This window comes from Camelus ferus, chromosome 17 (assembly GCF_009834535.1).
Source record: "Camelus ferus isolate YT-003-E chromosome 17, BCGSAC_Cfer_1.0, whole genome shotgun sequence".
Classification (NCBI taxonomy): Eukaryota; Metazoa; Chordata; class Mammalia; order Artiodactyla; family Camelidae; genus Camelus; species Camelus ferus.
The window spans coordinates 25,888,394-25,913,593 of NC_045712.1; the positions used below are offsets into that span (position 1 = coordinate 25,888,394).

At 57.4% G+C, this 25,200-nt stretch overlaps 2 protein-coding genes across 15 annotated transcripts; both read left to right on the plus strand.

Moving 5' to 3' along the window:
* Positions 1 to 555: 555 nt before the first annotated feature.
* Positions 556 to 12,739, plus strand: LAMB2 (laminin subunit beta 2). 3 transcript variants are annotated; one of them, XM_032458522.1, is made up of 33 exons: positions 556 to 708; positions 797 to 882; positions 1,000 to 1,172; positions 1,253 to 1,388; positions 1,469 to 1,542; positions 1,948 to 2,136; positions 2,226 to 2,289; positions 2,525 to 2,727; positions 2,816 to 2,936; positions 3,270 to 3,458; positions 3,659 to 3,838; positions 3,960 to 4,072; positions 4,337 to 4,416; positions 4,505 to 4,637; positions 4,761 to 4,979; positions 5,057 to 5,184; positions 7,132 to 7,264; positions 7,718 to 7,910; positions 7,988 to 8,131; positions 8,352 to 8,583; positions 8,666 to 8,829; positions 8,911 to 9,135; positions 9,224 to 9,441; positions 9,553 to 9,649; positions 9,741 to 10,113; positions 10,216 to 10,400; positions 10,474 to 10,715; positions 10,795 to 11,143; positions 11,470 to 11,677; positions 11,752 to 11,893; positions 11,977 to 12,153; positions 12,246 to 12,405; positions 12,484 to 12,739. In XM_032458522.1, exons 1-33 carry the CDS (start codon positions 557 to 559, stop codon positions 12,618 to 12,620), a joined length of 5,619 nt encoding a protein of 1,872 aa, XP_032314413.1. In that variant the 5' UTR covers position 556; the 3' UTR covers positions 12,621 to 12,739. The 3 variants fall into 3 exon arrangements, with proteins under 3 accessions (XP_032314413.1, XP_014419274.2, XP_032314414.1); XM_014563788.2 differs by having other exon boundaries at positions 4,821 to 4,979; XM_032458523.1 differs by lacking the exon at positions 8,911 to 9,135.
* A 187-nt stretch (positions 12,740 to 12,926) lies between these two features.
* USP19 (ubiquitin specific peptidase 19) lies at positions 12,927 to 24,449 on the plus strand. Of its 12 annotated transcripts, none has more exons than XM_032458528.1 (27): positions 12,927 to 13,102; positions 14,667 to 14,929; positions 15,188 to 15,226; positions 15,396 to 15,524; positions 15,611 to 15,744; positions 15,818 to 16,120; positions 16,236 to 16,395; positions 16,582 to 16,738; positions 16,839 to 16,910; positions 17,026 to 17,141; positions 17,244 to 17,464; positions 17,549 to 17,744; positions 17,820 to 17,953; positions 18,062 to 18,220; positions 18,298 to 18,408; positions 18,897 to 19,007; positions 19,088 to 19,189; positions 19,894 to 20,034; positions 20,129 to 20,247; positions 20,472 to 20,609; positions 20,708 to 21,021; positions 21,127 to 21,237; positions 21,326 to 21,542; positions 21,625 to 21,777; positions 21,879 to 22,039; positions 22,119 to 22,297; positions 23,310 to 23,815. In XM_032458528.1, exons 2-27 carry the CDS (start codon positions 14,803 to 14,805, stop codon positions 23,535 to 23,537), a joined length of 4,032 nt encoding a protein of 1,343 aa, XP_032314419.1. In that variant the 5' UTR covers positions 12,927 to 13,102; positions 14,667 to 14,802; the 3' UTR covers positions 23,538 to 23,815. The 12 variants fall into 12 exon arrangements, with proteins under 12 accessions (XP_032314419.1, XP_032314423.1, XP_032314426.1 ...); XM_032458532.1 differs by lacking the exon at positions 23,310 to 23,815 and adding an exon at positions 23,962 to 24,449 and having other exon boundaries at positions 12,971 to 13,102; XM_032458535.1 differs by lacking the exon at positions 23,310 to 23,815 and adding an exon at positions 23,962 to 24,449 and having other exon boundaries at positions 12,971 to 13,102; positions 17,250 to 17,464.
* Positions 24,450 to 25,200: the final 751 nt, after the last annotated feature.

Sequence of the window (25,200 nt, forward strand, 5' to 3'; positions counted from 1 at the left end):
TGCTGTAGTGACTGGGGGAGGTGGAGACCTTGGGCAGGGGATGGTCTTTCTCCATTTCTACCCATACCCCTGTGTTGTCCTGTCTCTCCTGCCAGGCCATCCTAAACCTTCCCAAATCCCTGAGTAGGGGAGCTTGACAGCCCTGAGTGCACCCTTCCACCTCCCTGCTGATGCTGGAGCCCTGGGACTGAAAAGACTACTCGATGGTGACTTCCGAAGCATCGACAACACTGGGGACAAAGGCTAATTTCCATGGGCCCTTGAGGTCTCGAAGATCAGACTCCTTTGCTTATGCCATGGCCCCTGCTTGGTGCGTTCCTTAACTGCAGTGGCGTAAAGCCCCAGGCCCCTACCTTCCCCTGGCTCTGCACAGGCCTGGGTATGGGGGCACAATAAAGATTTGCAGGTGAGCAGGCCTGTGTCTGGTTTCTAGAATGAGGGAGGAGGAGGTTCTGCATGATGGTGGGCAGCAGAGGCTCAGGGAAGGGAAAGGTCCCAGGGGCCCACACCAATTTGTGGCTGAGCCAGTTCCAGAAAGGTGGAGGGTTTCTGCATGATGTTGTGCTCCTGCCCGAGATCCACTCCATTCTTTGCTTCCTGCCATGCTTCCCAACTTTGCTCAAAGTCGCCAGACTCCGAGCAAGTGGAGGGACCGCTGGACAGACAGAGGACTGAGTGGGGAATCAGCCAAGGACCCACACAGGCAGAGTCAGCATGGGACCCCAAGGGTAGGGGTGGGTGGCAAGGGCCCCAGACCTCCCACTTCCCCTCTCATCCTGATTCCCCTCCTCTTCAGGATGGAGCGGGCCTCAGGGGAACGAGGGAGGGACCTGAGGGGACAGCTTGGGCCCTGGGAGCTTCGACTTGGCCTGCTGCTGAGTGGTGAGAGGGCCGGGTGAAGGCCTGGGGTTCGCGGGATGTGATGGTGGGTCCTCGGGTAGCTGGCCCTGTGGCTACTGGGTGGGAGCTCAGCAGAACTGGCTGACCCCCTGTTCCCAGTGCTGGCCACCGCCCTGGCCCAGGCCCTGGCCCCGGATGTGCCAGGCTGTTTGCGAGGAAGCTGCTACCCTGCCACGGGTGACCTGCTAGTGGGCCGCGCCGACAGACTGACCGCCTCATCCACCTGTGGCTTGCACGGCCCCCAGCCCTACTGCATCGTCAGTCACCTGCAGGTGCGGCTGGGGGTGGGGTGGGAGGGCTGACTCAGGGTGGGGCTGGCACTGGCTGAGGCACTGACCCTGACCCAACCTAGGACGAGAAGAAGTGCTTCCTGTGTGACTCCCGGCGCCCCTTCTCTGCTAAACACAACCCAAACAGCCATCGCATCCAGAATGTAGTTACCAGCTTTGCACCACAGCGCCGGGCAGCCTGGTGGCAGTCAGAGAATGGTGAGGCTGTGGGTGGTGTATGGGTGAGCAGGGCTGCCCACCAGTAGCCTCAAGTCCCTGATCTCCGACTCCTGCCCCAGGTGTCCCCGTGGTCACCATCCAGCTGGACTTGGAGGCTGAGTTCCATTTCACACACCTCATTATGACCTTCAAGGTGCCCGCGTGTCTGGGAGCCTGCTTGAAGCACCCTGCTTGGCTCCTCATTGCCCCTGAATAGAGTCCCAGCTTCTCAGCCCAGCCTCCCTGCTCTCATATGCTGTTTTCTGGCTGGATGGGAGGTTCCTTCACCTCCCACAACTTCTGTTGCCTCCTACTTCCAAGCCTTTGTCCATGCTGCCCCAAACCCAGGCTGGGTCAGGTACTGCCTCCCTGGGCCCCATGTCCGCTGAGTCTCCCCACTAGAGGTGGCTTCCCATCCTAATCCTTGCTTGGCTTCCTCTCTTCACCCTGACCTGTCCGTGATCTGCTTGAGGGCAGGCCTCAGCTGGGCAGGGCTCTTGATGGGCCTGGGCTGGACTTGGGTCCTGGTGCTCACTGATCAGCCATGCCCCCTACCCAGACATTTCGCCCTGCTGCCATGCTGGTGGAGCGCTCAGCAGACTTTGGACACACCTGGCATGTATACCGATATTTCTCCTATGACTGTGGGGCTGACTTCCCAGGAGTTCCACTGGCCCCTCCACGGCACTGGGATGACGTAGTTTGTGAGTCCCGCTATTCAGAGATCGAGCCATCCACTGAAGGAGAGGTGAGGGCTGGGATCTGGGCTTGGGGCAGAAAGGGGCATGATGGGCCTGAGTCAGGTCCAGTGTCTCTAATGACTCTATGCCCTTCCAGGTCATCTATCGTGTTCTGGACCCTTCCATCCCTATCCCAGACCCCTATAGCCCACGGATCCAGAGTGAGTGTTCCATTCTTTGAAACTGGCATAGTCCCAGCGTCCGGCTGGTGACTATTTGGGGCCTCAGTAGCTATTTTGGGTGCTTCCTAGGGCAGGTGCCAAGTCCAATTTAGCTCATATAGCTGTAGACACAGGAGGTCTCCCAAGGTGACCTTGGCAGCTTCAGCCCCTGGGTGGGCATGGGGCAGCAAGGGCCTGCCTGGCCAGCTGGTCCTCATCCTTTCCCCCCACTTAGACCTGCTAAAGATCACCAACCTACGGGTGAACCTGACACGGCTACACACGCTGGGGGACAACCTACTTGACCCACGGCGGGAGATCCGAGAGAAGTACTATTATGCCCTCTATGAGCTGGTTGTGCGTGGCAATTGCTTCTGCTATGGACATGCCTCACAGTGTGCACCCGCCCCAGGGGCACCAGCCCATGCTGAAGGCATGGTGAGGTCCTTCAACTGGCTGGAGTAGGACTGCGGGCAGGGGTGGCATGGCTGGACAGTGCTGACCACTTGCCTGCCCACCCTCCTAGGTTCATGGGGCCTGTGTCTGCAAACACAACACCCGTGGCCTTAACTGTGAGCAGTGTCAGGATTTCTATCATGATCTGCCCTGGCATCCAGCTGAGGACGGCCACAGTCATGCCTGCAGGAGTGAGTGAGACCCTGGCCCCCATAGTCCCACAACTCTGTGGCCTGGCTGTGCCCTGGGCAGAATCTTGAGCTGGCTGGTTAAGTTCCTAACACCTCAACTGTGTCTGAAGGATATCCACATCTTAATGCCCCTGGGGATTTCCTCAACTCTCCTCCACAGTCTGCTCTGGTTAGGGGCCCAGTTTTATGATGCTGAAGCCTTCAAGTCCCTGAACCCCTACTCACAAATTCTGGCCTGTGGCAGGGACCTCAGGAGACACTGGGGATCCCTAAGCCCCTTACCCTCAGGACATGGTCCCTCAAGTGACCTTTGCCCTGCCCTTCCCTCCCAAGAGTGCGAATGCCATGGGCATGCCCACAGCTGCCACTTTGACATGGCCATATACTTGGCGTCTGGCAATGTGAGCGGAGGTGTGTGTGATGGATGTCAGCACAACACAGCCGGGCACCACTGTGAGCTCTGCCGGCCCTTCTTCTACCGTGACCCAACCAAGGACCTGCGGGACCCAGCCGTGTGCCGCCGTAAGGCTGGGATTGGACACGGGAGAGGGAAGGCTGATCCTGGGGTAGGAGCTGAGGTTCCAGACAGCTGTCCAAGTTGCAGGGATTTGGGGTGGGGGGTATAGGATGGAGCCAGACTGAGAATCTAGGGTGGGGACTTGAGAGATGACTGGTGCTGGGTAGCTGGGATAGGATAACCCTGTATATCTTTTTGCCCTCAGCCTGTGATTGTGACCCCATGGGTTCCCAAGATGGTGGCCGCTGTGACCCCCATGATGATCCTGCACTGGGGCTGGTCTCGGGCCAGTGTCGCTGCAAAGAGCATGTGGTGGGCTCTCGCTGCCAGCAATGCCGTGACGGCTTCTTCGGGCTCAGTGCCAGTGATCCTCTAGGCTGCCAGCGTATGTTCTTCCTGTCCTGACTCCTGTGCTAACCTTAACCCTTGATCTTTTATTCTTGACCCAACTGGACATGAGCAATGCCACAGCTCCCCACAGTGCTGATAGGTCTCCTTCCCTGCAGGATGTCAGTGTGATACACGAGGCACAGTGCCTGGGGGCACCCCTTGTGACCGCAGCAGTGGAGCCTGTTTCTGCAAGCGTCTAGTGACTGGACGTAGCTGCAGCCGCTGCCTGGTGCGACTGGATGGGGCTGGAATTCTGCACTTATACTCAGAGCACAGGGATGGGGTGGTGTCCGAGCCCCATTGGGTGGGTGCTAAGAGTTTAGGGGCCAGTCCTGGTTGAGAGGCCTCAGGTCTGGGAGGCCACGCCTGGGAGTCAGTGGTCTAGGGTTCATGTTTTCCCCAAGAGATGGTAGAGGCTGACAGCCATCATTGGAATCCCTGCTGGACAGCGAGGGGATCTAATTCTGGCCCCTAGCAATTTCCTCTCCCCTAGCCTGGCCACTGGGGCCTGAGCCACGACCTGCTCGGCTGCCGTCCATGTGACTGCGACGTGGGTGGTGCCTTGGATCCCCAGTGAGTGCTGTATAAGGGGCTCCAGGACGGGTGGGAAAAGATCCTGGGCAGGATGGGAGTCCTTCTTGAGTAATCATTCACTTTCTAGGTGCAACGAGGCCACAGGTCAGTGCCGCTGCCGCCAGCACATGGTGGGGCGCCGCTGTGAGCAGGTGCAGCCTGGTTACTTCCGGCCCTTTCTTGACCACCTAACTTGGGAGGCTGAGGAAGCCCGAGGGCAGGTAGGGAGGGCAGGATGTGGGTGGTACTATGACTGGAGAGGCAGGGTTACAGGTGGTGCCTTCTATGGGGAGGGAGTCAGCCTTGAGCAGGGCCTCAGCTGAAGAGCTGGGGTTTGGGAACAGACTGTGGCAGAAGAGGAGATGCCTTGCCCGAGTCCCCACCGCCTCCACATTGCCTCCAAGGGGCTTGATGTGGTGGAGCGCCTGGCCACCCGCGGGGGTACTCCGTCCTGGACCGGCCCAGGCTTTGTTAGACTGCGGGAAGGCCAGTCACTGGAGTTCCTGGTGTCCTCTGTACCAAGAGCCATGGACTATGACCTGCTGCTGCGCTTGGAACCCCAGGTCAGGCCTTGTGACACTTAACCCAGAGCTGATCCTCCGGGTGTGGGAGCATCTCCTCCATCGTCCCATTTCCCCAGGTGCCGGAGCAATGGGCAGAGGTGGAACTGACAGTGCAGCGCCCAGGACCTGTATCTGCCCACAGCCCATGTGGGCATGTGCTGCCCAAGGATGACCACATCCCAGGGACTCTACGACCAGGCACTAGGTGAGGACACTAATGGTTACACCTACAGCTGTGGGTCAGCCCTAAGCTTCCTGCAGGGTACTTAGAAGACCCCACTGGTCATTAGTCTGGTTCCTTCCTTCAAGTGCCTCCTCCTCTTGAGTGCTGTTTGCCAGCTGCTGTTGGGCATGGCACTAGTCAGAGGAAGGAGGCAGACAGAACAAGGCCTGCTCCTGCATGGGCCTGGGTTCCAGGGGCCAAGGCAAGAATTAATGGGAACCCATCCAGTGTCAGTATGGGGAGTGCCCAGTGGGGGAAGCGAGGGCATCAGAGAGTACTCTCAGCAGGGATGTAACTGGTCTGATTAATGTTTTATTGTCTTTGGGGTAGTATTTGTTTCATGTATCTTCTTTTATTTAATTTTTAAATTTTTTTGATATAAGCAAGATTTTTATTAGTTAAGTAAAAAAATAGTGAAAGATAGTACACTCCCGAGAATTGGGAGCAGGGCAATCCAAGAGAGGAAAAACAGCCTGGTGTATCTTCTTTTAATTAATTTACTTCTTTTAAACTTTTTATCATGTAAATATTCAAATATACAGAGAAGCAGAGAGAATAGCATAATGAACCTGGCTGTACCCATTATAGATATTTTGCCAATTATAACTATGTTTAACAAAGATTCTTCTAGTTGCTGAGTGAATAGACTTAAAGGGCCAAGGTGGAAGCTGGGAGACCCCTGGCAACTGTTGAGTTAGCTGAGTGACAGTGGACTGGGCAGAGGTGTAGCAGTTGAGGTGGTGAGAAGAGGAAGTTTTCAGAGGGTTCTAGTGACAGAGCTGATGGCTTAAACAGGTAGGAAAGGGAGAAAAAGTGGAAAAGTGACTCTAGGGTTTTTGGCTTGGGCATCTGAATGGGGCGAGGCTCTTTATTGAGATTGAGACATAGGGAGGAGCAATTCTGAGATGCTTCGACATGGAGGACAAGGCCAGTGCATGGTTGGATTTCTGTGTCTGGAATTACTGGGAGGGCTCAAGTTGGAGATATAAATTTGAGACTTGTCACGAAAGAGGTGGGTCTAGATTAAATGACCAGAGAAAGGAAGGAGGACCAGAACCAAGCTTTGGGGTACTCTAGTGTTAGAGGCCAGTACAGAGGGAGGAGCTGGGGGATGGGGAGAAATTGAGAGTCTGGACAGAGTCCCAGAATCTAAGAGAAGAATGTCTCAGGAAGGAAGGCACACTGATCTCATCACACGCTGCTGAACACTGGAGCAGATAAGAATAGAGAAGTGACCTCTGGATTTGGCTACATGGAGGTCGCCAGTGACCTTGGGACAGGCCGTCTGCATGGCATAATGGGGCAAAAGCTCCCCTGAAGTGGGAGGCTATATATAGAGTGGAGACAGTGACTACAATCAAGTTTTAGTCACCTTGATCTCAGACTTCTAGCCTCCAGGATGCGAGACAATAAATTTCTATTGTTTAAAAAAAAAATGTAGGGATTCATTGGGCAAGAGAGCAAGGACAAAGCATCAATCAGCCAGGGAGAGACTGGAGGGACTGAGCAAAGATTTTTTTTCAGCGGGGATCAAAGAACCCTAGCATGGGTTTGCAGGCTGATGGGAATGACCTGGGGTGGTGGGAGGTGATGCAGTCTTGGTGAAGAGGAGCAGTGGTTGGAGGCTGGAGGTCGAGGTTGGAGGAAGTGTGAAGAGGTCACTGAGGAAAAATTGCTAAGTATTTGTGCCAGGGAAATGCCGTATGGAATGTTTTAAGCAAGACAAGTCTGCACAGGTGATTCCAGTGAAGCATGTGTATCTTCTGTACAGATTCTCTGTCAGATTGTCCAGCTGTCTTTGGTCTGGCCCAGTCCTAGTCTCTTTCTTGGCCAATGGTTTGGTTGCTGTGTGTGGGGTGGGAAAGCCCAAGATGATGGGTATAGGGACTCTAGGTGACCCCCGTACCTGTCCTTGCCTACCTACCCCAGGTACATGGTGCTTCCCAAACCTGTGTGCCTTGAGCCTGGCATCTCCTACAAGCTGCATCTGAAGCTGGTGCGAACAGGAGGAGGTGCCCAGCCTGAGGCCCCCTATTCTGGACCCAGCCTACTCATTGACTCGGTGAACAGTTCCCTCTCCCCATACCAATCAAGATAGCAGGGCCTGTGGGGTGGGTCCTGTAGTGGTGGCTATATAGAAGGGGTCTGTGACAGAAGAGGCAAGTCCATGGGAGTGCTAAGCTTAGTGCTCTGGCAGTGCCAACATGGTCCTAGGTCTGAACCTCACTCTTCCTTGCTCATGTGTTTTTATTTTAATTTAAATTTTTTAAATTTTTTAAATTAATGGACTTAATTTTTTTAGAGCAGTTTCAGGTACACAGCAGAATTGAGCAGCAAATACAAAGAGTTCGCACATAGCCCTCCCCACCCACACATACATACTCCCCTACCCTCAGCATCCCTCATCAGTGTGACATATTTGGTACAATTGAGGAACCAACATGGACACATTACTATCAACCAAAGTCCATAGTTTACATTGGGGTTCACTCTTCTTGTATGCTCATGTCTTAAGCTGGTGCTGCTGCCCCGTGTCCTGGTGCTGGAGATGTTCAGTGGAGGTGATGCTGCGGCTCTGGAGCGCCGTGCCACTTTTGAACGCTACCGCTGCCACGAGGAGGGCCTGATGCCTAGCAAGACCCTTCCCTCTGAGGCCTGTGGCCCCCTCCTCATCAGCCTGTCTACCTTTCTCTACAACGGAGCCCTGCGTGAGTGCCTGGGGGGTAGCTGGTGGAGCAGAGGTGTTGGGGCTCAGCCTGACCTGCTCTTTACCCTCTTCCCACAGCCTGTCAGTGTGACCCCCAGGGCTCACTGAGTTCTGAGTGCAACCCCCATGGTGGTCAGTGCCTGTGCAAACCTGCAGTAGCTGGGCGCCGCTGTGACCTCTGTGCCCCTGGCTACTATGGCTTTGGCCCCACAGGCTGTCAAGGTACTCGCCTGCCCCTTCGTCCCTCCTGTTCTCTCTCCTCCCCACTACTGTTCTCCCTCCTCCCTCTGGCTCTGCTTCTTCCCTCCCCTAACTCTGCTTTGGACCCCACAGTCTTAGTCCTGGTCACATGAAATTCTCTTCCGTTCCCTGACCTTCTACCCTGACCCCACCAGAATCCTCTCAAGCTCCCTCCCTGGCTCAATCTCTGCCTTGCCCCCAGCCTGCCAGTGCAGCCCCGAGGGGGCACTCAGTGGCCTATGTGACGCGACCAGTGGGCAATGCCCCTGCCGAACTGGTGCCTTTGGGCTTCGCTGTGACCGCTGCCAGCGTGGCCAGTGGGGGTTCCCTAGCTGCCAGCCGTGTGTCTGCAACGGGCATGCAGACGAATGTGACACCCACACAGGCGCCTGCCTGGGCTGCCGTGATCACACAGGGGGTGAGCACTGTGAAAGGTGAGCCTGAGCAGCTGTGAGCGAGCTGATGGGTGGGCAGGCTGCTCAGGGATGGCACAGCTCTTCCTCCTCCTCCCTGCAGGTGCATTGCTGGCTTCCACGGGGACCCACGACTGCCATATGGGGGCCAGTGCCGGCCCTGTCCCTGCCCCGAAGGCCCTGGGAGCCGGCGGCACTTTGCTACTTCTTGCCATCGGGATGGGTACTCCCAGCAGATCGTGTGCCACTGCAGGGCAGGCTACACAGGTGAGTAGGTAAGGCGCAGGCACGGGATCAGGGTTGTGCAGCTGGGCTGAGCACTCACGCCTTCCCCCTGACTGTGGGCAGGGCTGCGATGTGAAGCTTGTGCTCCTGGGCACTTTGGGGACCCATCAAGGCCAGGAGGCTGGTGCCAACCATGTGAATGCAGTGGGAACATTGACCCCACGGACCCTGATGCCTGTGACCCCCACACGGGGCAATGCCTGCACTGCTTACACCACACGGAGGGGCCGCGCTGTGCCCGCTGCAAGCCTGGCTTCCATGGGCAGGCTGCCCGACAGAGCTGCCACCGTGAGTGTGGGCATGGGACGGGATGATTGGGGTGGGTCTCCACTGCTCCAGCTCCCCTTGATTAGTGTGCTCATCTTGCCTGGCACAGGCTGCACCTGCAACCTGCTGGGCACAGATCCCCAGCAGTGTCCATCCACTGACCGATGCAACTGTGACCCAAGCAGTGGGCAGTGCCCATGCCTCCCCAACGTCCAGGGCCCTAGCTGTGATCGCTGTGCCCCCAACTTCTGGAATCTTACCAGTGGTCGTGGCTGCCAGCCCTGTGCCTGCCACCCAAGCCGAGCCAGAGGCCCCACCTGCAATGAGGTATGGGACCTTACTGCGGCTCCCTGGGGAGAGGGGGCCAGCTACCTGCCTTAAGTCTTGAGGGCTCAGCCTCTGATTGAGGCCTTGACCTTTGCCCTGTTTCCCCTCTAGTTCACAGGACAGTGCCACTGCCATCCTGGCTTTGGTGGGCGAACTTGTTCTGAATGCCAGGAGCTCCACTGGGGAGACCCTGGGTTGCAGTGCCGTGGTGAGAGAGCCAGCGGGGCCAGGGTGGATGGGGGACTTCCCAGGATGCCCCCACCGGCACCCTAACTTTGTGGTCTCCCCTTTTCCTGCAGCCTGTGATTGTGACCCTCGTGGAATAGACACACCTCAGTGTCACCGTTCCACAGGCCACTGCAGCTGCCGCCCAGGCGTGTCTGGCGTGCGCTGTGACCAGTGTGCCCGTGGCTTCTCTGGTGTCTTTCCTGCCTGCCACCCCTGCCATGCATGCTTTGGGGACTGGGACCGCATGGTACAGGACCTGGCTTCCCGTACACGGCGCCTGGAACAGTGGGCACAGGAGTTGCAGCAGACGGGTGTGCTGGGTGCTTTTGAGAGCAGCTTCCAGCACATGCAGGAGAAGCTGGCCACTGTGCAGGGCATTGTGGGTGCCCGCAACACCTCAGCTGCCTCCACTGCGCAGATCGTGGAAGCCACAGAGGAGCTGCGGTGCGGATGGGAATGAGCATACGTGGTGGGTGAGGCAGAGGTCCAATGTACCAGGGCCAAAGCCTCTTTAAACAACATCCTACCCCGCCCCACCCCATGCAGGCGTGAAATCGGGGAGGCCACTGAGCACCTGACCCAGCTGGAGGCAGAGCTTACAGATGTGCAGGATGAGAACTTCAATGCCAACCATGCACTAAGCAGTCTAGAGCGAGACGGGCTTGCCCTTAACCTTACACTGCGGCAGCTTGACCAGCATCTAGACCTGCTGAAGCATTCAAACTTCCTGGGTGAGTTGTTGGCCAACTAGGCAGGTGAGTCAGGGTTGACCTTCACCTGACTGCCTGTCTCTGCCCGACTTAGGTGCGTACGACAGCATCCGCCATGCCCACAGCCTGTCAGCAGAGGCAGAACGTCGTGCCAACATGTCGGCCCTGGCAGTGCCCAGCCCTGTGAGCAACTCAGCAGGCACCCGGCACCAGACAGAGGCGCTGATGGGTGCCCAGAGGGAGGACTTCAACCGCAAATACATGGCCAACCAGCGGGCACTGGACGAGCTTTCTGCCCGTACCCACACCCTGAGCCTGACAGGCATAAATGAACTGGTGAGGCACAAGTGTGGGGTGCAACATGCGGGTGTGGCCGTTCCTTCCACTGGGACCTGACTTGTTCTGTGTCTGGCAGGTGTGCGGGTCCCCGGGAGATGCACCGTGTGCTACAAGCCCTTGCGGGGGTGCTGGCTGTCGGGATGAAGATGGGCAGCCCCGCTGTGGGGGCCTCAGCTGCAGTGGGGCAGCAGCCATGGCGGACCTGGCCCTGGGCCGGGCCCGCCACACACAGGCAGAGCTGCAGCGGGCACTGGCAGAAGGTGGTGGCATCCTCAGCCAGGTAGCTGAGACCCGTCGGCAGGCAGGCGAAGCACAGCAGCGGGCCCAGGCAGCCCTGGACAAGGCTAATGCTTCCAGGGGACAGGCGGAACAGGCCAACCAGGAACTGCGGGAACTTATCCAGAGTGTGAAGGACTTCCTCAGCCGTGAGCCTCCCTTGTGGCCCAGGCCATGTGGTGTTTCCCCTGTGTCTGTGTTCATATGTGGGTCAGGGCCTGCATTGTACCTGTGTTTATGGTCACAAATGGGCAAGAGCTCATGTCTGGACCCTGAGCCCTTGTCCATATGTGGTCCAGAAGTCGACAGCCCTGAATTTATGTCCCATGTTTAGTCCCTGTCATTGTGGTTATGTCCTTATGCCTGTTAGCAATCCCTACCCCATGTGTGGTCCCTGAGTACATACCCCAAGATTGTGTCCCCATGCCTGTGCTGGGGAATCTGTGTCCCTAAGCTCTTACCTATGTTCCCATAGAGGAGGGGGCTGATCCTGATAGCATTGAGATGGTGGCCACACGGGTGCTAGAGCTCTCCATCCCAGCATCACCTGAGCAGATCCAGCACCTGGCGGGTGAGATTGCAGAGCGGGTCCGGAGCTTGGCAGATGTGGACACCATTCTGGCGCGTACTGTGGGAGACGTCCGTCAGGCAGAGCAGCTACTGAAGGATGCACGGCGGGCACGGTGTGACCCCGACCTTAGACCCCATTCTTGACACTTCCTGATACTTGCAGGCCCTGATTTCCTTTCTTCCTCAGGAGCCGGGCTGAGGGTGAGAAACAGAAGGCAGAGACAGTACAGGAGGCACTGGAGGAGGCCCAGCGGGCACAAGGTGCTGCTCAGGGTGCAATCCAGGGGGCAGTGGTTGACACACAGGACACAGAGCAGACCCTGCACCAGGTATGGTCTCTCTGGGACATCAGTGGGGCAAGGTTATGGGTGTGCCGCATAGACCTTTTTAACCCTGGGCCCATTCATGGCAGGTGCAGGAGAGGATGGCAGGTGCAGAGCAGGCACTGAGCTCTGCAGGCGAGCGGGCTCAGCAATTGGATGGTCTCCTGGAAGCTCTTAAGTTGAAACGAGCAGGGAATAGCCTGGCAGCCTCTAGTGCTGAAGAAACAGCAGGCAGTGCCCAGGGTCGTGCCAGGGAAGCTGAACAGGTGGGTTGTGGCAGAGCCAGTTGGAAGAGGGTAGGGGTAGAGGCTCGGCTTCTACTGGGCCACCACCCTGACCCTGCCCTTTATATCTGCAGCTGCTGCAGGGCCCACTAAGTGACCAGTACCAGACAGTGAAGGCCCTGGCTGAGCGCAAGGCCCAGGGTGTGCTGGCTGCGCAGGCACGGGCAGAGCAACTGCGGGATGAGGCTCGGAGCTTGCTGCAAGCTGCTCAAGACAAGCTACAGCGGCTGCAAGGTGAGGATGGGGTGGGTGGGCTCCAGAGATGTGGGCCTCAGGGAGTAGGCCCCTTCAGCTGAGATCTGTCTCTCCTAGAGCTGGAGGGCACTTATGAGGAGAACGAGCGGGCTTTGGAGGGCAAAGCGGCTCAACTAGACGGGCTGGAGGCCAGGATGCGCAGCGTGCTTCAGGCCATCAACTTGCAGGTCCAGATCTACAACACCTGCCAGTGACCCTTGTCCGAGGACTACCCCAGACCTCAGTCCCCAGTCTCTCCCTGCACGCATTACTGCCTGTGCATGGAATAGTCCCCAGCCTGGCAAGGCCCCCAATAAACCGGTGTGAATCCCTACTGTGTGGTCTGGACTCTGATTTGGAGAGGGCGGGGTCTCTGGGCGGAACCTCGGGGCTGCCATCAGCCTGGGCCCCAGGCAACGCCGAGGCACCGGAGCCCCGCCTCCTCCGTTCGGCCCGCCCCGGAGCTGCCCGTCGCCGCGTGCCCGCTCCCGCAGGAAGTGCGTCACGGGCTCTGCGTTCAGCCTCCCGCGGCCACTAGAAGTCGAAACAAAACAAGCAGCTGAGGCGGTGGCGGCGGTGCCGGGACGGGGGAGGGGCGCGCCGGAACCGGAACCGACTTGACGCCGGAACCGGAACCGAGAGCGGGTTGCCAGGGCCCGAAGAGGGCTGGCGGCTGCGGCGGCGGCGGCCTCGCTCGGTGAGTTGGGCGGGCCGCTGCTCGCCTGTCTCGCCAGAGCCGGGAGGCCGCGACGCGGGCCCGGGGTGGCCTGTTCAAGGTCACGGGCCGTGCCAGCCTCCATCCCTCGAGCCCTGCGGCGTGCCGGGCCCACTGATGCAGGCGGGGCCGTTGCGCTACTCCCGTGGCCGTCCTCCCGCTTCGGAGAGTGCTGGCGGCGAGCGAGGGCGGCTTCCTGGAGGAGGTGGTGGCGGGCCCAGGGTTCGGAGGCTGGAGCTGGGGCGCAGCCCGGCTGGGGCGCTGGTCAGTCGTCAGTAACCCCGCGCCGCCGTATTAGGCCGGCTTGGGTCTCTAGGCAGCCCCTTTCCCTCCTCGATGTCCCAGGAGGTTAGGGGAGGGACGCGACCTTCGACTGGGGCTTGGGTGCAAAGAGGCGGAGGATGTCCACTCCTCATTCTCTTAACCTGTCGTCATTGAAGATCCAGCCCACTAGTCCCACATCTGACCCAAAGAAGGATATCTACACCCACCTTTCCCCCCGCCCACACACTCACGTACCCAAACCCTGGGGAACACAGACTAGTAACTATCTGTCCTGCTACTGTCTCAAGCCAGGCTTGAGGCTGCCAGGGGTCGTGATCCATGATTCATCCCCGCCTTTATCTCAGTTTTGATAACTTTATTTTGGATGGAGAAACAGCCCAGAATCCACTGGTGGGTCTGTGGGAAACTTGGCAGAAAGCCTCTTCCCTGGCTCAGCGCTGATGAGTAAGTGGACCTGGGAAGGAAGGAGATAATGTCTGTTTCAGTCTCTAACTGGATGCCCGCCCTGCCTTGGCTCTGGGGCAGGGTTGCTGCTGAAAGGGTAATGTGACATCTGAACACCGTTTTCACCCTAGCTTTTGCAGGCCCCTCTCTGCATGGTACAGCAGCTGGAGAGAGGAATCTCTCCAGATGCAGAAAAAGAAGAAGAAGAAGAAGAAGAAAAAAAAAACCCTATGCAGTGGAAAGAAGCAGGTTCAGAGGAGGGTGGGAACTGGCAGGTGGCAGATGGGGTACCTTAACTTCAGGACCTTTCCTGGGCAGTGGTAGCACCTGGGCTGGGCCTGTTTTCAGCCACAGAGCCTGGTCCTCCTGCTGCTTGGTTGTCTGGCTTCTCCTTTTCTGCCTTCGTCTTCTACCTCCTACGTCTCGGCTGGTGACTAAGCAGCCAGTGAGAGTGAAGGAAAAGTGAGCACCCTGCTCAGAGTGCCAGCCCTGTGGGCTGGAGCCATGGCTCTTCTCCAGACTGATGATGGAGCCTGGTCCCAGGTCATGGCTGCCTTGACCTGGCACCTCCTCAGTGAGGCTACTCTTTTTGTGGGTCTGTATGGCAAGCATCTAGGAGTCTCAGCCAGAATTGGTTGCTGCTACTTGCATTGTTTATTCCACCTTCTGAATAGTCTAAGAGTACTCAGGGGTATACCAGGTGATGGTGGGATATTGCTCTGTAGGGTTAGAAGTGTCCCAGGTTGTCGAGCCCTGGCTGTAACCAAGGAGCAAATTGTTGGTCCTTTGTAGTAATCACTGGTCACCTTCTCGTTAGGCTGTCAGTTCCTTGCTGGAGAATTTGGCCACAAAGAGTTGCCAAGATAGCTGGGCCAGGAAGAAAGCGCCGTAGCCCTGACCCAGACGCCGTTGCCGAACCCGGGGCACTCTGGCTGTCGACCAAGCGGCTCAAGATGTCTGGTGGGGCCAGCGCCACAGGCCCAAGGAGAGGACCCCCAGGACTGGAGGAGGCCACCAGTAAGAAGAAGCAGAAGGATCGAGCAAACCAGGAGAGCAAGGATGGAGATCCTAGGAGAGGTGGTAGTGGCATTCCCAGAGTGCTTGTGGCCTTCTCCTCCTTTCCTGTTGAGTATACAGAGTGGGGGTTGGGAGATGACTTTTTTTTGCTGTTCCTTCCATCCTGGTCTGATGCTGAGAGGACCTGTGCAGCCTAGGTAGAGCCTCAGCTTTGAGGTCGGGGTACTTGGCTGAAAACCTAAAGGTGGTGCTTGGTGGAGTGGCAGGGTCTTGGAGACTGCCTGCCCATCATCGTTTCCCTGTTCTTTCCTTTGTTGTCAGGTTCAGCATCTTCTCCTCGGGAGGAACAAACCAAAGAAGGTGAGTAATGAATAGGCCTTTTGGATGCTGGACTGCTAGAGGAGAGGATGGGGCACTGGGGATAAAGCCCTTATCTAGAACAGCCCATTAGGGCTGGGTGTCTGCTACCTGCTTATCCCCATCAGAATATCACAGAGACCCTCACAGTCTCTTTGGCACTCCTCTACAGAATTGTTACTCGATTGGAGGCAGAGTGCTGATGAGGTAATTGTCAAGCTGCGTGTGGGAGCTGGTCCCCTGCGACTGGAGGAGGTAGATGCTGCTTTCACAGACACGGACTGTGTAGTGCGGCTTCCAGGTATGTCCATCTGCTCCAAGCTTAGCAGTATATTTGATTCCTTTGATATCCCCTACCCTTGCTCACTGCTCCCACTCTGTCACCAGGTGGTCGGCAATGGGGTGGTGTTTTCTATGCTGAGATAGAAAGTTCCTGCACTAAAGTGCAGGCTCGCAAAGGCGGCCTCTTGCAACTGTCACTGCCCAAGAAGGTGCCTCTGCTCACGTGGCCCTCTCTCCTGGTAAGTTCCAGAGCAGGGTAGGGTAGGGATACCCTGTGTAGATGACAGGGCCTAACTGCTGTATCTTTGGCAGAAGAAACCTCTAGGGACCCAGGAGTTGGTGCCAGGGCTGCGGTGCCAGGAGAATGGGCAGGAGCCATCTCCCATTTCCCTGGAGCCAGGCCCTGAGCCCCGCCGGGTTAAGCAGGAGGCTCGGAACCAGAAGCGGGCCCAGGGCCGAGGTGAGGTAGGCGCAGGGGCTGGCCCTGGGGCCCAGGCAGGACCCAGTGCCAAGAGGGCTGTGCATCTCCGCAGAGGGCCAGAGGGGGAAGGATCCAGAGATGGCCCTGGGCCCCGGGGCGATGCCCCACCCTTCCTCGCTGAGCCAGCCACCCAGGTGAGAATGGGGTGCCTGCTTGGGAGTTGGGAGGTGAGGAAGAAGGGTGTGAACTGCAGTGGGGGCCTCCTGCCAGACTCAGTGCTGATCCTGCCCACAATCTTGCCATGAATAGGCTGAGGCTGAGGAACAGCTCCGTGTACCACCACTGAACCCCCAGACCTGCCTCCTGGGCTCAGAGGAGAACCTAGCGCTTTTAACAGGAGAGAAGGCAGTGTCCCCCAGGAATGACCCAGTGTCCCCAGCCATGGCCCGGAGCAGAGACCCTGAGAAAGGTGACCATTCCAAAGAGGAGATAGCAGTGGCAGCAGATGCTGCAACCTTGGTGGATGGTAAAGGTGGGGCAGGGACTGGGCAGACAGAGCTCTAGGTTGGATTGCAAGGTTGGTGGCGGGTGGGGAGTAGAACAGCAACAGGCTGGAACTTGTACTGGGTGGTGCTGAGCTGTGGTCTCGATGTAGAGCCTGAGTCCATGGTGAACCTGGCATTTGTCAAGAATGACTCGTATGAGAAGGGGCCGGACTCAGTGGTGGTGCACGTGTACGTGAAGGAAATCCGCAGGGACACCTCTCGAGTGCTTTTCCGCGAGCAGGACTTCACGCTTATCTTCCAGACCAGGTGGGTGGGTAGGCAGACACACGGGGCAGACAGTGTGTTTCCAGCAGGACAGTGTATCTTACACTCTTCCTCCTGCCCTGCCCCTGCTCTGCCTCTACAGGGACGGAAACTTCCTAAGACTGCACCCAGGCTGTGGGCCCCACACCATCTTCCGCTGGCAGGTGAAGCTCAGGTGGGTGGTGCCCGGCCCCACCACTGTTCCTGTCCCACCCTGGGTTCTATCTCCCTGGCCCGTCCAGCTAGATAACCCCTCCACCTAAGTTCCTGAGTTCAGCCTTTTCCTGCAGGAACCTGATTGAGCCAGAGCAGTGCGCCTTCTGCTTCACAGCCTCTCGCATCGACATTTGCCTCCGTAAGCGGCAGAGTCAGCGCTGGGGGGGCCTGGAGGCCCCTGCTGCACGAGGTCTGCACACGAGCTCCCTTCATTGCCCAGTCTTCAAGACCAGGACCCCCATCCCTTGCCGCATGCTGCTAACCACCAGCCCCCTTGTTCCCCCTTTTTAAGGTGCAGTGGGTGGTGCAAAGGTTGCAGTGCCGACAGGTCCAACCCCTCTGGATTCAACCCCACCGGGAGGTGCCCCCCACCCCCTGACAGGCCAGGAAGAAGCCCGAGCAGTGGAGAAGGAGAAACCCAAGGCTCGATCTGAGGACACAGGCCTGGATGGTGTGGCAGCCCGCACCCCCGTGGAGCATGTAGCCCCAAAGCCAGAGCCACACCTGGCTTCGGTAAGAATCCTGTGGTAGGGAGGGCCAAGGATGAAGGCTAGAGAGCCTCAGGGCTGCTCTCTCACGCCCCTCTTGCTCTCACAGCCCAAGCCTACGTGTATGGTGCCTCCAATGCCTCACAGCCCGGTGAGTGGAGACAGTGTGGAGGAAGAGGAGGAGGAAGAGAAGAAGGTGTGTCTGCCGGGCTTCACTGGCCTCGTCAATCTAGGCAACACCTGCTTCATGAACAGCGTCATTCAGTCTCTGTCCAACACTCGGGAGCTGCGGGATTTCTTCCACGGTGAGAGCAGGGCCTGGAGCCCTGGGGATGGGATACCTTCCCTTGCTCATACATCTACTTGGTTGCTGTCCCTAGACCGCTCCTTTGAAGCTGAGATCAACTACAACAACCCACTGGGGACTGGTGGGCGTTTGGCCATTGGCTTTGCTGTGCTGCTCCGGGCACTGTGGAAGGGAACCCACCATGCCTTCCAGCCCTCCAAATTGAAGGTGAACTGTGGCTATTCCTACCCTTATCTGGAGAGGGCGGGAAGGGCCAGGCAGCTGGGGGCATGGAGGTGCTGGGGTTCCATGCTCACACCTTGCTCTTGCATCCAGGCCATTGTGGCGAGCAAGGCAAGCCAGTTCACAGGCTATGCACAGCATGATGCCCAGGAGTTCATGGCTTTCCTGCTGGATGGGCTGCATGAGGACCTGAACCGCATTCAGAATAAGCCCTACACGGAGACCGTGGACTCAGACGGGCGGCCTGATGAGGTCAGGGTTTGGGGTGGAGGAGGGCATGCACATCCCAGTCTCCGGGTCTCCTTAGTCCTCAACACTCTACTCTTCAGGTGGTAGCTGAGGAAGCCTGGCAGCGGCACAAGATGAGGAATGACTCTTTCATCGTGGACCTATTTCAGGGCCAGTACAAGTCGAAGCTGGTGTGCCCTGTGTGTGCTAAGGTGTGATGGGCTCCCCTTGGAAGGCCCCCTTGCTTGGCCTAGCTAGCCTGGTCAGATCGGGGTCAGAGGCATGTGCACTTTTAGGTGCTGCAGGGCAAGATTTGGTCAAAAAAGCTAAGGGGAAGGCCTTAGGCCCTATGTGGGCTGCAGAGGTGAGGCTGGGTAGGCTTCCTGACCGAGTTATAAGTGATGTTTGGGTGACGAAAGGTGGAGTATGGGGTATGAGCAAGATTGGAAAAGCACAGGGGGTGCAAGTCAGCGGCAAATTGATAAAGTGGCTCTGCTGGGCAGGGCCTCAAGTGACGGAAACAGGGATTGTTGTCTTCTAATGGCTCTCCTGGTCCATCTAGTGTTCTCAAGTCTGAGTGTTTGCTGGTTGGCCTTGAGGACCTGAGAGCCATCCAAAGGCCTGGATTGGGCTCTCAGGGCATGAGCATCCTGCCCCCCATTCCTGGTGTGGCCACCCAGTGCCACCGGTGTATTTGCAGGTCTCCATCACTTTTGACCCATTCCTGTACCTGCCAGTCCCCTTGCCACAGAAGCAAAAGGTTCTCCCTGTCTTCTATTTTGCCCGGGAGCCCCACAGCAAGCCCATCAAGGTGAGAAGAAAGCCTGTACTTCTGGGCTATCCCAGAGACCCTGGCCCCTTCCACCATGGACTCTACTCTTGTCACCACAGTTTCTGGTGAGCATCAGCAAGGAGAACTCCAGTGCAAGTGAAGTGTTGGACTCCCTTTCGCAGAGTGTCCACGTGAAGCCTGAGAACCTGCGTCTGGCTGAGGTCTGTCTGTTCTTCCTTTGTGGACACGTGAATGTGTTTACAGCATGCAGTTTCGTGTGTATGGTCATTAGTCTCTGTACACGTATGCACAAATGTGCGTGACCCCACAGAGACAGGTGCTGTGCTATCAGTTGAGGCATGGCTGAAACGAGGCATTTGGGCTTTGCAACTAAGTTGCCCACAGTTCCCAGCTGTCATGAGGGTTTACTCTCCACCTTTTGGTGGTACTTCTGACTGCTCTTTCCTCATCAAAGGAGCTTGAGCTGCAGGACTATTTCTACCAGCTATGGTTCTCCCTTCATTCTACTTGTCCCTCTTATTTTCCCAGGTCTGTGTGCTGGTTTTCCCCAAAGGTTCCTAGCCTGTAGCCTGGCAGTGTCCTTTTTCTCAAGGGAATAGAGGTGGGGCAGAGTCTTCTGGAATGTGGCCCCTCCATAGTCTCAGCCAGCCCACTGGTTGACACAGGGTAGAGGCCCTCGGTGTGAAGAGTTGCTGTGGTTGATAGCTGTTCCAGGCCTGGTCTTTCAGGCTCCTTGTTCCATTGGGCACTGAGGCTGGTGCCAACAGAGGCATATTCTTCTTCTGGGTTGCATTCTCCACCCTGCACCCATAGACCCAAGGTCAAGGCCAAGTTTTCTTGTGCTTTGGGGCAGGGCTAGAGAAAGGGCTTGTCCTCACATAGGATCTATGTGTTCTGTCCCCAGGTGATTAAGAATCGCTTCCACCGTGTGTTCTTGCCCTCCCACTCACTGGACACTGTGTCCCCTTCTGACACGCTCCTCTGCTTTGAGCTGCTATCTCCAGAGTTGGCTAAGGAGCGGGTGGTGGTGCTAGAGGTGCAGCAGGTGAGTGGGGGCTGACCTGATGGCACGGGGCCCTGGTGGGAGGGGGAGCATTCCCACCTGGCCTGGCCTTGCTGAGCCAGACCACCCACCCTAGCGTCCCCAGGTGCCCAGCGTCCCCATCTCCAAGTGTGCAGCCTGCCAGCGGAAGCAGCAGTCAGAGGATGAGAAGCTGAAGCGCTGTACCCGGTGCTACCGCGTGGGCTACTGTAACCAGTGAGGATCCCCGTGGCCTCCCCCATCCCTCCTCACCACCTTTCACTTGGCCACCCTACCTCTTCTTCGCATAAAGACCCATATGTTTTAAGCCCTCCACCCGCCACCCCACTGGACACAACCTTTGGGAGGCAGGGCTGGCATACCCAGTTTCCAGGGCCAGACGTTAGCCCTAGCATAGAGCTTGGGCTAAAGCCCCGTTCTTGCCTCCCTCTTTCCTTTAGACTCTGCCAGAAAACCCACTGGCCTGACCACAAGGGCCTCTGCCGCCCTGAGAACATTGGCTACCCTTTTTTGGTCAGTGTACCTGCCTCACGCCTCACTTATGCCCGTCTTGCTCAGTTGCTAGAGGGCTATGCCCGGTAAGTGCCCAGTGGTTGTGTTAAGGTGGGGTAGCTGCAGGGGCACAGGTGCCAGACAGACTGGTTTGGATTATTTTTGCTCTGCTGCTTGTCTCCAGGTACTCTGTGAGTGTGTTCCAGCCACCCTTCCAGCCTGGCCGCATGGCCTTGGAGTCCCAGGGCCCTGGTTGCACCACGCTGCTCTCTACTAGCTCATTGGAGGCTGGGGACAGTGAGAGAGACCCTATTCAGCCACCTGAGCTCCAGTTGGTGACCCCCGTGGCTGAAGGGGACACAGGGGTTCCCCGGGCATGGACATCTCCTGATCGGGGCCCTGTGCCCAGCACCAGTGGCGTTTCTTCTGAAGTGCTGGCCAGTGGGCCCATTGAAGTTGGCTCCTTGCCTGCTGGTGAGAGGATGTCCCGGCCTGAAGGTAAAAGTCTGGGGAAAGACTCTGGAGCTGGGGTAGGGGAGGTTGGGGGAAGCTTGTTTAGGCCGTGGTAGACAGGGAAGCTCTGATTATCATGTTCTCTCACAGCTGCTGTGCCTGGGTACCAACACCCAAGTGAAGCCATGAATGCCCACACACCCCAGTTCTTTATCTATAAAATTGACGCAACTAACCGAGAGCAGCGGCTAGAAGACAAAGGTGTCTGAGGCTGTGGGAGGGAGCCCTAGGGTGGGTTGGGCTAGCTACTCTTCACAGATGCATGACTCCCTTCCCTGCCTGTTTCCAGGAGATACCCCACTAGAGTTGGGTGATGACTGCAGCCTGGCTCTGGTCTGGCGGAACAATGAGCGCCTGCAGGAGTTCGTGTTGGTAGCCTCCAAGGAGCTGGAATGTGCAGAGGATCCAGGCTCTGCCGGTGAGGCTGCCCGCGCTGGCCACTTCACTCTGGACCAGTGCCTGAACCTCTTCACGCGGCCTGAGGTGCTGGCACCTGAGGAGGCTTGGTGAGGACAGGGCAGCAGGCAAGTGGTGGGGCAGGGTGGAGTGGAGGTCTGCTGATCTTGACCCCACCTCTGTCCTCATCAGGTACTGCCCACAGTGCAAACAACACCGCGAGGCCTCCAAGCAGCTGCTGCTGTGGCGCCTGCCCAATGTGCTCATCGTGCAGCTCAAGCGCTTCTCCTTCCGTAGTTTCATCTGGCGTGACAAGATCAATGACTTGGTGGAGTTCCCTGTTCGGTGAGCGTCGGGCCCTTGTGACTGTAGTCGGGGCGTGGGGGTCAAGGTCGGCATCCTGGGCACCTGTTGACCGTCTTACCTCTCTCTGGCTGGCCCTGCAGGAACCTGGACCTGAGCAAGTTCTGCATCGGTCAGAAAGAGGAGCAGCTGCCCAGCTACGACCTGTATGCTGTCATCAACCACTATGGAGGCATGATCGGTGGCCACTATACCGCCTGTGCACGCCTGCCCAATGACCGCAGCAGCCAGCGCAGCGACGTGGGTGAGGGCGCACAGCCAGCAGGATAGGTGGTAGGGGTGGTGGTGCAGCTTATGTTCACACTCTTCCCACCTCGCTACAGGCTGGCGCTTGTTTGATGACAGCACGGTGACAACGGTAGACGAGAGCCAGGTCGTGACGCGTTATGCCTATGTACTCTTCTACCGCCGGCGGAACTCTCCTGTGGAGAGGCCCCCCCGGGCAGGTCACTCTGAGCACCACCCAGACCTAGGCCCTGCAGCTGAGTCTGCTGCCAGCCAGGTGAGGCATGGGGGAGGCTTCGCAGGCCAGTGGGGCTCAACTCACAGATGGGTGGGGGCGGGGCACAACTTCCTCTCTTCCAGCCATAGACCCCCAGAACCTTGGGATTTGTGAGAGCTGCAGACAGGGTTCCCTTATAGCAGAGCCTTAGCCTGAGGGGTCCCCAGACTGTAGGGACACTTACAGAGGTCATGCACACCAACATGCTGCCATCGATGTGCCCATAGGCACCCACTTGGGATGGGCCAAGGAGCTGCTCCGAACTTCACTGGGTACAGTGCCGTGAACAGACTGTACCTGACACCCTCCCAACTTTCCCTCTGCACATCCCCCCACATGCTAGCCCACAGACCCTCACTTGTGATCGTCCCTGTTCTGATGTGCACTCTGGACAGGGCCTATCCAGCAGGCCATAGCCTAGTGTGGCTGTCACCCACTCTGAGGTGAGCGTCTGTCCCCACTGAGCCTTCAGGATCTTCTTCATACTGACGTGGGGTGCCATAGGCCTGGTTGGTGGGCAAAGCCGCATCTCTGTTCCGGACTGGTCTCCTTGCTGCCCTCTCTTCTCTTGATCTCTCTATGCTCAGACTCAGAGAAATTGCTGAAGACAGTGGTCAGGATCTGGACATAGGTGGGAGGGTGGCACCTGGGCTTGGCAGCTCTATTCTCCATGAGCCAGTCCCTTCTGTGGGAAGCCTGGACTAAAAAACTGACCAGTTAACCCCCTCACTCCTCCCCCCCCCACCAGAAGTTGCATGTCGATTGGGGAGCTTGTTGAGGTCAAAATGCTGTCAAGATTCACCTTCTGTGGTGCTCTGTCTAGACAACCCTGCAAATGGCGCACTTGGCTCCTGCCTGCCTACCTCTCTGCTGCTTGACCTAGGATGTGTAAGGGTTTAGCACCTGTCACCTTGGGTGGGACTGTTGTGGCCAGGGGTCTTGGGGACACTGGGTCCCCCTAACTCTCCCACCCCCCATCCTGGGTGCTGATGGCCGTTTCCACACACCGTAGGCTTCCCGGATTTGGCAGGAGCTGGAGGCCGAGGAGGAGCCAGTACCCGAGGGGCCTGTGCCCCTGGGTCCCTGGGGGCCCCAAGACTGGGTGGGCCCCCCGCCACGTGGCCCTACCACATCAGACGAGGGCTGCCTCCGGTACTTTGTTCTGGGCACCATGGCAGCTTTGGTGGCCCTCGTGCTCAACGTGTTCTATCCTCTGGTATCCCAGAGTCCTTGGAGATGAGCTCGCCTGCAGGCAGCTGCTGTGAGCTGGCCCACCTGCCTACCCGCCAGGCTATGCCTGCCTCTGGTGGGGACCAACTCTGGGCTTGGGCCTCAGTGTGTGCATCTTAGGGGAGAGGGTGGGACTGTGGCTCCTGCAGGGGCAGAGGATCCTAGGGTGGATATCCATCCAGCTGTCTGTCCGTTCGTCCTGCTGCTCCGACCTTTGGCCTGGGGCTTAGCCCTGCCCAAACAGCTTCCTGTATTTAAAGTGTTAATAAAGCGAGACTGTTCAGGCCCGATCTCGTCTCTCTGTCTCAACGCCGCTGCTGTCTGCACCTGCCTTGGGGCCCTCCCCTGGGTGCCGGGGCTCCAAGCCAGCACCCCCGGGATGCCAGGCGGCATACTGGGCAGCCCCCAACCCCTGTCCTCATATTCTGTTGCAGGGACTAGGCCCTGGCCAGGCCCCCGAGGTGGCCCCCACGCGGACAGCCCCTGAACGCTTCGCCCCCCCTGTGGACCGCCCAGCCCCCACCTACAGCAACATGGAGGAGGTCGATTAGCAGGTCCCTGGCTGGTGGGAGGACTGGGCTTGGAGGATCCCCCACAGAGGGCCAGCTCTTTGCCGCTTCACTTTCTCTAACCCAGAGGACACTGGCTTCATCAATGGGAAGTTGTGGGGTATGATTTGAGGGTGGAAACCTCACAGGTTGGTACCTCTTTGTCAGCCTGACCTCCCAACCAGTGGGCCTTGGCTTCTCTAGCCACCCCCAGTGCTGCGTGATTTGATTCTCAGTTGTATCTTCAATTCTTTCTGACTCGCATTATAAACATTTTAATTTTATTCTAAAAATTGTAATTTTTTTTTTTTTGCATTTGGGAAGTGATTGCTGCTGTTTAAATATATTTTAAAAATAAATGACAAATAAGCAGACTTAGTCACTGTGATGCCCTAGGTGCTGTGGCAACCTCCCCTCCCCATCATTCATTGTGTTGTGTGTGTGTGTGTTTAAGACCCTGAAAGTGCTCATGCCTGAGGAGAGATGATAAGGTACCAGCTTAGGCCCTTTGGGTCATGAAGCCCCAATGCCATCAGCTCTTTGGGGCCTGCCTGCTGCCCTTTGATCCCACTGATTCTGAGTCCCAAATGGAGGCAGCTGTGGTTGGCATCACTGTCAATACCTCACACCCAAGGGGTGGAGTATACTCCATTAAATTCAAGAAGCTGACAGCATGGGGTTGAAGTTGCAGGCACTGGAGCAGCCTGGGGTTGATAGCCAGATGGGAAGGACTTGTTGGGGAACAGGAGGTACTGGGAGAGGGGGACTCTCTCCTTTTCTATTCTCAGGTCTTTTCTGTAGTTTGAGCACAATCTGGATCACTCAGGAGAACAGAGCAGGAAAAAAAATGCTGTGGGGAAAGAGGCCCCATTCTAAAAGGACAGGCAGAGAGGACCAGAGCTAATCTTGGCTGACTTCCTGTGGGAGGGAGGTACGGGTCTTGCCAGGCCATTTCTTCCCTTGAGTCCCTGAGACTTTGGCTTTTGGCAGCTGCCCCAGGCTGTTTACCCACAGTGGGTCTGCAGGCTTGTCCCAGCCTCAGGGCCTTTGTGACCTTGTACATAAAGCAAAGGCAAATCTTGTGAGAAGCCTAAAGAGACTGCTATAATGCTGCTCCCTCCTCTT

Bases quoted from the DNA above. Each gene is read 5' to 3' on its own strand.
- USP19 (XM_032458524.1), top strand. From the start codon at position 13,770: ATGGAGAAACAGCCCAGAATCCACTGGTGGGTCTGTGGGAAACTTGGC. The intron at 14,930-15,187 runs GTAGTGGCATTC...CTTTGTTGTCAG, and splicing joins TGGAGATCCTAGGAGAGGTG to GTTCAGCATCTTCTCCTCGG. The intron at 15,745-15,817 runs GTAAGTTCCAGA...TATCTTTGGCAG, and splicing joins TCACGTGGCCCTCTCTCCTG to AAGAAACCTCTAGGGACCCA.
- LAMB2 (XM_032458522.1), top strand. From the start codon at position 557: ATGTTGTGCTCCTGCCCGAGATCCACTCCATTCTTTGCTTCCTGCCAT. The intron at 2,728-2,815 runs GTGAGGTCCTTC...CCACCCTCCTAG, and splicing joins CAGCCCATGCTGAAGGCATG to GTTCATGGGGCCTGTGTCTG. The intron at 5,185-7,131 runs GTGAGGACACTA...TACCTACCCCAG, and splicing joins ACTCTACGACCAGGCACTAG to GTACATGGTGCTTCCCAAAC.